The following is an 8532-nucleotide window of genomic DNA, read 5'->3' as shown; positions in this document are numbered from 1 at the left end:
CACGAGCTCGGCGCGCATCGCCAAGCGTGCAGCAGGACACGGTAGCGGCTCGACTGGAAATTGGAATTTGTGTGTAAAGCTGACGCGTCGCTGAATTTTGATGGAGCGTCTCTGCATTGAACGAAGAGAAGCTGTAAACGAGGTCATGACCCATGACGAGGTCGGGAGCTGTGGGCCACAAACACCAGCGAACGTTATCTTAGTTCTTGTTCTTATTCTTAGCATGACGTGGCAGCGTAACAGGACAGTGTGCGGCACGACCCAAGATGATGGTGTCACAGCCACACGCTTGACACCATGTGGTGTATCCGATGTCGAGGGGCCGTGTTGACGTCCGAGTCTGCTGTCCGACTTTAGAGTTGAGGCGCGGCAGTCGTGCACCGTGCTTGCTTACTACACTGCGATACGAAGTAAGCTTAGAATCTCTTTGTGGCAAGCCAGCGCCATGGCCTGTCGACATGCGCACGCAAGTGGCAAGGATGTGTTCACGGCTCTTCTCTGTCGCTCGGCGGTGTTCGCTGCACCGAGAACTAGAAAAGGGATTCTATGTATGTTGTGATTTTGGCTGTGACGGCACCGACACTAGATTCCAGCTACATCGCTGCTAGATATGTAACAGAGCGTGTTGAGGTTTAATACTTGAAGAACGAGACACTGCCGGCACGGGGACCGTGCTGGTTGAGCTGGCGGATCTTCTCGTCCTTGAAGATGTTCTTGGTCTCCTTCTTGTCGGTTCGCCGCTCTTGCTTGTGCGCCTTGGCGGCCAGCTTGCGCTCCTTCTTCTCTTCCTTGGTCTCCATGCGGTTGCGCAAAAGCTGCGGCACAACCGAGCCCACGTAGCTCACGGCGTCATCGTGCTGGCTCTGTCCATTCAAATTTGTATCAAGGTGTCAATAGAATATCAAGTGTACCTCGGCCTCTTCCGAAATGGGCGTGATGTTGAGGGGCATGCCAGTCTTGGACGAGAGAATGATGTGGTTGGTGTTCTTCTTTTTCTTCTTCGGGTTCTCACGGCGCGGCTCCCGCAGCAGCGTCGGGTGGTTGTCGAGGTTCGAGTACGTACTGACAATGGTTTCACAGTCCCACTACAGAGGTCGAAATTTGTGAAAAATCGAACAAAAATCAAACAAAAAGCCACAAAAAATACCTGGTCCTCAACACGGGGCGCCAAGTACGGGTTGGTGTGCGCCACATCGTCCATGTTGGCGAGTTCGGGCTCGGCCTCCTCTTCGCTCTCGTACAAGGCGTCTTCGGCCGCACACTCGGCGAGCACCTCCTGGAGACGATTGCCGGTCCGGAGCGGGTTGCCAATGCGACCTTCCGTCTGCATGACCTCCTCTTGCAAATGGACAAAGTCCTGGACGATCGACTCGAGCAGCGCGCCTTCGAGGAGCAGCTCGCCGCGCGTCTCCTCGTCGTCGAGCTCGCCAATCTCTTCGTCGTCGTACTCTTCTTCCATGAGCTTCTCGAACGCTTCATCAAGCGCCCGCTGCGCATCGTCCTTGCTCTCGCCATACGCATCGTCATCATCGCTGAATTCGTCGTCGTCGTCGTCCGAGTCCAACTCGTCGTCGTCTTCGTCATCGCTGAGGTTGCCACGGTACTTGGGAATACCGTCGGCGGCTGCCATGAGCTTGGCAATGTGCGCCTCATAGTCGAAACCATCTATATACACTCAGTCAGGACAGATAGAAAAGGCAACAAGCATAACCGTACCGGCAGCGCCATCGTCTTCTCCATTGTCCTCGGCGGCCTGTAGCATGAAGTCATCGTTGAGCTCTTCGAACGCATCTTCGTTGGTGAGCGCTTCGCGCAGATCTTCGTCCATGACGTCCTCGGTGAGCGTGATGGCCTCGAGCATGCGCTCCGACTCGACCGTGTTGGAGGCGAGGACGTCGTCGGGCAAGACGACACGCTTGGAAAGAAGACCGGCGCTAGACAGAGCGAGGCATCGGCTCCATGCGCATGACAAAGGTGATCTTCCTACCCTTCGTCGTACGTGCCACCGGCCGAGTAGAACTGGCCATGGCCAATCTCCTTCATGTGCTTCTTGTAGTCGTAGCCGTCGTTGACCATACCGAGCTCGTTCACAAGGTCCTGAGCGACGACATTGCCGAAACGCACTTGCTTGGCCGGCTACGTAAAAGGCTTTAGATATAGCGGCGCAGATGTGGCGTACCGCCGACGCGACAAGGTCGGGCATGTCATCGTCGTCGTCGTCGTCGTCCGAGTCGTACGGCGCCTGCGAACCATCGTATTCTTGCGCTTGCTAGCAGGTGGCAGCATGACGCGCGCTGCGTAGGGTGCAAAGTCGCCTACCGTGGCCGAGAGCAGCACGAATTTCGACGCGGTCGGGTCGTTGATGAGCGGATCGCGCTGCGAGCGGTGCACGACGTGGAAGTGCTGCGCTTCCTTCTTGTTGATAAAGGCCTTCTTCTTACCCTAGTCAACCATGTGCATCAGCGCGGGTCGTCGCCATGACGCAGCGACAAACCATGGTGCGTGCGTCAGATTCGAGTCTCTCAAGTCAAGTTGACGGTCTTGGTGTGCTCCAGTGTTCCACGCCTCCTTGTGATTGGTCGAGGAAATGGCAGCGCGGAAGGCCATTGGTGGACAGTCTATATTGCCAGTGATTGGTCACAAATTGACCAATGAGAGGCAACGATGAGATGGCAACTCTCCCACGAATTCATGGGACGTTGCAGCGAAGTCGGCGCCCATTAGCGAAACTCCGAAGCATGATTCTGGAGGGTATTTGATGCGTCAAGTCGCCCGCAACGAGGCTACCACGATGGTTGATATTGTCGTTCGGGATTATGGATGATGTCGATACTAGAAGAGAAGGCGCCGATCAATCGACTGCGCAGTCGGGAGCTCTTAAACAAGTAAGCTATAGCTTCTACCAGTCGCCGCAAGAGGTGCTTGCCGATGGAAGATAGCAAATGAACATGTCGTTCGTGTGCTTTTAATCTACATCAATCAACAAATACTCTGCAGCCGTGCAAAAAGGTAGTATCAAATCAGCAAATCGGAAAGTTGAAAAGTGCAAATCCAAAAGTTAAAAAGTGCGATACTTCTCGATTTATGCGTGTCATCCTTGCGCAGGGGCCATGCTAATCTTCTCTGTATCGTTCCAATTTTTACGGATGATCCCCGAAGGGATTCCTGAAACGGTGTCCATTGCACGCTACCGTTTAAAACGTTTGGTCGGCACTTCGATACCACCTACTTCCTCTTTCACGACTTTTTTCTTGTAATATTGCTGTCGCTCAGAAAAGCCACACGATCACATTAAAAAAAGAGGGCCTTTGAAAACGGAAAGGAATTCTACATTTTTGAATATTTCTTTGCATTTACCAACCGTTGCCTCCTGTCTTTTATGCCTGCACGTACGAGCTTGGCAACTCGTTTTCCCCTTATAAATGGCTACTTGAGCCTCCTAGTGCGTTTCTTGGAGTCTTCATTTATTTATATTTAAGTTATAGTCGTATCCTTGCGCGGTTAGGCGAGGATCTTGGGGGCCGCCAGCACGGGGCACACCATAGCCGAGGCGCGGATCGAGTAGCGGTCGGGGTGGCACGGCATGCCGAGGAAGACGCGCAAGAGCCCTTTCAAAACGTGCAAGAGGAAGCTCGGGGGCGAACTGTCGGCCATCGCGTGTTCGTAAAAGCAGAGGAGAGCACACATTGCGCGCTCCATCTTCTTTGGGGCCCACGGCATCCACGCAGCGGTGGGCACGGGCAGCTTGAGAAGCTTCTGAAGCTCCAGCGTCCAGTACGCTTCGGCGTTGGCGTTGATGACTTCGTTGTGGTACAACGTGGCAAGCGTTTGGCGGAGGTACTTGAGGTCCTGAAGTGACTTGAGGACGGACCACGAGACGTCGCCGACCGTAAGCTGAAAGCAGTAGAGCTTTGTCGCTTCGTCGCCTTCGCACTGGCGAATCGTGTACGTCCAGACTGCAGCCATTGGAAATTGAGTGTTGTCGTCGAGCAAAACGAAAAGTGAGGTGGCACCCAAAGAGCACCACAATCAAACACAATTCAACCGAGAGAGTAACCGAGGGCAGGTGGGTAGGACATTGAAGGTGCAACGGGCTCGCATCGTCCTACGGTGTAGGTCTCGTGGACATTATTAAGTGGACACGACAGACCGAGTCACACATGGCAGGACTCAACTGCCAGACAGTTGGCCGCATCGGACGTCCCGTTGGATTTAATCCACGGTTTTGGATTTTTTTATTTTCGAGTACAGTATCCAGATACTGCATGACGATCGCGCCTGGATTTCTTACGACCCGTTTTGCGATACGATTGTACTGTGCGGATTGTATACTTTGTATACCTAAAAAGGTTGGGGTTGTGCACGCGCCGTAGCTCGTACTATCGGACGCGTTGTCGATAGTAGAGAGCGTCATCGACTAGTTTCCGGAGTCGAGTGCGTCATCCACCCTTTTCCAGAAGAGAACGAGTGCGACGGGACGCAAAGATTTCCGGCGCAAGAACAGAAGAACCAGACAGCAAAACAAGTTCTAGTCCGTCTTTGGCAACTCGCAACGAAATAGCCCACCCACCTCGCCCACCCTGGGCAAGTTTGACACGAATACATTCGATGCCTCGATCCGCAGCGACCGCCAACGAGTGCGTCGCCATCACGACCAGCGCGCCAGAATCTGTGTCTGTGCACGTGAGCGATCCTGCACCTGAGACTGACAACACCGTGCAGGATCTGCGAGGCAATGGCATCTCGTGATGGTGTCGTGGATATGCCTTCTCAGAGTGGCCTCGCACTGCTGGTGCCACATTTTTCTGAACCCAGCGTGAACTTTGTAGCCTGTCTACAAGCCTCGTGTAGAAAAGCTTATGGGTCAGTGTCACTCACGCTACCCTTGGTTGTGACAAAGTATGGAATCCGAGGTAGCTCGAGTGGTGGGGTGTGCAGTGTCGAGAGAGCTTTCGAAAGGTCATGCATCCTCGTTCGCTTCGTCCGAACTTGAGATGCTACCGGTCTAAACACGGCGTAGCACAGGGATAGAACTCGATGTCGGCGCGAGCACAAGCTATATGAGCTCTGATACCGAAGCCACAACAACCATAGGCGGTCGCCATCCAGCTTGGCTTGCCACCCCAGAACCAGAGTGTTGGTTCCACTTAGAACCAGGACTGACGCGCTACGTGCTGCCACCGAGGTACTATGTCCAAAACGTCCAAGTTGTTACTCCTGGATGTCGTTGCTCATACGCTGCCAGTCGCACGTTTTGCTCGTTATAAAATCGGTCGACCTTGTTTCCTCGGCCTCACGCCCTTGCTCTTTGTCTAGGATGTCGTTAGACGCCCTTGGTGTCGCAAGCCATAATTGGCAAGCCAACATCTCTGCATAGGCCAACTGAAATGTACGCGGTACCACGTGGAAGCTCCTGTGCCGCGCGTCGTTTGGGCGGTGCCTTCGTCCAAGAAGAGCGACGTATCAATGTCATGGGCTATCTGTTATGCACTGGTGAACCCATATGACTGCTAGCCCAAGGTCAAAGGCTTAGGTCAACGGTTGTGCTCTGATGCCCATCACCTCTGGTATCCGGATGCGACGGTTTCTCGACTTAATACCTTTGTATTGATTGGAGTGGCAATAAATATTTTCAAAGCACAATGTTCTCGGCGCTGAGCTCGCCGACGCTGGCCAAGCACGCCGAGTGGAGCTGCACCCAGCGCGCCACGACAGGCGGCGCCAAGCAACACGTCTTCCGCCTGCATGCCAAGCTCGGGTCCTGGGACCTCGCGCGCACCTTTGTCGAGCTCGAGTTCTTCCGCGAGACGCTTCGGACGCTCTACACCAGCGAGGTCGGCAGCAACAGCCACGAGACGACGTGGCCACGCCGCCTGCGGCACGTGCTAACGCTGCCATTTCCGAGCGTCGAGTGGCTGCCATGGGCGACGGGCCAGCTCGGGCGCTTCGTCGCGGCGCTCGTGGCCCTGTACGACGACGCCGCACTCGTCACGACGCCGACCTTTCTCCTCGGCGTGCTCCAGCCGCTCCTACGCAAGTTCCTCGACTGCGCCAACGTCGAGTCGCGCTTCGTTCGCGCGACCAGCGAGCTCGCTGTGACGTACAGTCCACGGCGGAGCTATGTGCCTCGGCTCTCCGCGCCCGCCGCGCTGGCCCACCGAGCCTCCCACGCCGTTCTATGATGCCGTCTCGTATGCACATCATGACCCTCAAATGCTAATGCAAACGGGGCGGTGCCCATGTATATGTCTTGAGATCGCACGTTGGTGCTATTGGTGTCGTATGTCAACGTTGAGGCGGCGGGCGAGCCCTCGATGCTGCCGTGACACCGAGCTCGTTGCGGCTCGTGTCGATATATTATTATTGATCTCGCGTTCATGAATTGGCTAATTGGTCTTTTTCGGTACAAGATGCAAATTCGATGAGGCTAGCGTGTGAGTACTGGTAGCGCCGAGGAGGGCTACCTCGTGAAATGCCATGGTTAAGAGGTGAGCACATGAAGCGTCTTTAGTTTTACGAGCGTTTGCTTGTCCTCGCCTGCGCCCGGGCGACTACACAGGAGCAAGACGCTCCTGCGCAACCACGGCCCGGCGAGCGAATGAAGAAGAAAGAGATTGCTAGTCTCTACGTATGCGAAGGCTTTGTCATGAAGACAACGCGTTCATATATTGTCGGAGCAGAACTGGGCTACCATCCGCTCGATGAGCACATGGAGCATACCCGGTTCTCTCTTCGCTCGCCATAGCTCCTCACGCCCTGTGTGCGGTACAGCCTCGCCCAGCGACTGTCGAGTGCGCTACCCATTTATATATACTAGATGTATCGGTGGAGAAAATAGATTAGGTGGTGGAGATATTGTCCTGTCATGGTGCGACGTAAATGCCGGCCATGGTCTTGGTCGGTGCGCGGCACAGCGGGCACGTCTGCGTGCCGTGGAGCCACTCGGTCACGCAGGTGGCGTGAAACAAATGCCGACACGGCAGCTGGACGATATGACACGCAACGTGCCACTCGCGCTCTTCGTACTCGCAGAGGCAGATCGCACAGCCCGCGTCGGCGGCGTTCTCGACCAAGTGCGTCGTCTTGAGGTGCGGCGGGACGTTCAGAAACGACTCGAGCAGCGACGCGAGCGGCGCTAACGCCGACGGCATGCTGGCGCACTGGAGCAAGAGCGAGGCTTTCTGTGCATACAGCACGGCCGCGGTTCGACACACCATGGCTTGGGTCAGGAGGCTTCGGAACCCGGCCGTGCGCTCGGCAATCACGTGCGACTCGAAGCGGTGAAAGTTGTGCTTCTTCGGAAACGGCACCGCGAGGATCGACTGGATCATGTCGATGGTCACGACTTGGTCCGGGTGCGGCGAGATCATCGAGCTGAGGAGCCGGAGCTGCTGGCGAAAGCGAAGAAAGTCCGAGAAGCGCTTCCGGAGGACCCACGACCGGCGTGTGATGGGGCATGTGATCGGCATCTCGTAGAGCGTGTAGTGGCTTGACGTGTTCTTGGTGCGGCGCGACGTCGACGACTTCATTGCCCCTGGCTGCTTCAAATCCATGGTTCTGGGCAAGAGCGATGTAAAGGCCATCGGCAAGTACCCCTTCGAGCTTGGCATAGCGAAATGCGAAATGGTGTTCAGCGCGCCACACCCCGCGAGGGCGCGCTCTCATTGGTGGAAATGTAACGAATGGCATGTCTCGATTCGCGATCCGACTTTTTTTCGCTGCCACATTCCATAATGATTCCGCAAATTGCGAAGCCATTGTCTGCAGCTGCTGCCGGTTCGAGACGATCGCATACCGGTACGGCGACAAGGCTACTATCCCATTCTCTAATCTTATTGTGTCTTATTTGTCGCCTACCGGTCGGGTGCACTAGGACGAGTCAAGAAGGTGCAACATCGAGGGCTGCCAACGTTGCACTGTATATGCGCGGTATACACTGTATATTATCGAAAACGAGTAGAAACCTGGAATTTGAAGTGCGACGAGGCAAAAGAAGGATGATCTACACATAGCTAAAGCCACTTTTCAACCGATTGATGCGACTGTATCCTCAATGGACGTTGTGGGTATGCTGATCGAGCATCTTCTTCCATGGGTACTTCAACTCGTCACAGCACAACCACGTGTGAAAGGAATCAGTAGCGTTGTATGCACTCGGACACTCGAGCATCTCGAAGGCGCGAGGAGGGAACCGTTGAAGAGTGTGCCAACGCAGGTACTAGTACGTTGATAGACACAATTCGGATGACATGTACGATGGCGAAGGATTCAAGTGCTGTACGATCGATCTCTACCGTAGTTCTATGACGTGGTAGCCTCTCGGGACGAAGGGAGCAGTGCGCGTCCGACCAAAATGATATCGATACCCAAGGCAACTTTTCCACACCCATCAAGCTTGGACAAGCGAGTATGGGAAAGCACAACGACGATGCGTAGGGGTCATGACGCTTGGAAGGAGCGCCGCTGACCCTCTCCCTTCGTCGTTGCCTCCGACGCAGCGGAGGGTCGTCGCTGTGGGAATAGAAGGACGTA

The 8532-nt window shown here is 55.0% G+C and overlaps 4 protein-coding genes across 4 annotated transcripts; 1 reads left to right on the top strand and 3 right to left on the bottom strand.

Annotated features, from left to right (window-relative positions):
- Positions 1–602: 602 nt before the first annotated feature.
- SDRG_16985 (hypothetical protein) lies at positions 603–2565 on the bottom strand. Its single transcript, XM_008623218.1, has 8 exons — positions 2495–2565; positions 2320–2442; positions 2180–2269; positions 1988–2136; positions 1717–1934; positions 1148–1665; positions 912–1085; positions 603–863 (listed from the first exon to the last, which is right to left on the bottom strand). The coding sequence occupies exons 1-8, from the start codon at positions 2495–2497 to the stop codon at positions 633–635; spliced, it is 1506 nt and encodes a 501-aa protein (XP_008621440.1). The 5' UTR covers positions 2498–2565; the 3' UTR covers positions 603–632.
- An 886-nt stretch (positions 2566–3451) lies between these two features.
- SDRG_16984 (hypothetical protein) lies at positions 3452–3988 on the bottom strand. Its single transcript, XM_008623217.1, has one exon. It carries the CDS (start codon positions 3964–3966, stop codon positions 3502–3504), a length of 465 nt encoding a protein of 154 aa, XP_008621439.1. The 5' UTR covers positions 3967–3988; the 3' UTR covers positions 3452–3501.
- Positions 3989–5220: 1232 nt separating this feature from the next.
- SDRG_16983 (hypothetical protein) lies at positions 5221–6403 on the top strand. The gene has a single exon (XM_008623216.1). The coding sequence runs from the start codon at positions 5643–5645 to the stop codon at positions 6180–6182; it is 540 nt and encodes a 179-aa protein (XP_008621438.1). The 5' UTR covers positions 5221–5642; the 3' UTR covers positions 6183–6403.
- Positions 6404–6812: 409 nt separating this feature from the next.
- SDRG_16982 (hypothetical protein) lies at positions 6813–7664 on the bottom strand. The gene has a single exon (XM_008623215.1). The coding sequence runs from the start codon at positions 7608–7610 to the stop codon at positions 6864–6866; it is 747 nt and encodes a 248-aa protein (XP_008621437.1). The 5' UTR covers positions 7611–7664; the 3' UTR covers positions 6813–6863.
- Between the last annotated feature and the right edge of the window lie 868 nt (positions 7665–8532).

Source organism: Saprolegnia diclina (assembly GCF_000281045.1).
Source record: "Saprolegnia diclina VS20 unplaced genomic scaffold supercont1.174, whole genome shotgun sequence".
In the NCBI taxonomy this organism is placed as follows: Eukaryota; Oomycota; class Saprolegniomycetes; order Saprolegniales; family Saprolegniaceae; genus Saprolegnia; species Saprolegnia diclina.
The sequence above is the reverse complement of the archived record's forward strand: the minus strand, read 5'-3'. Positions and strand labels throughout refer to the sequence as shown.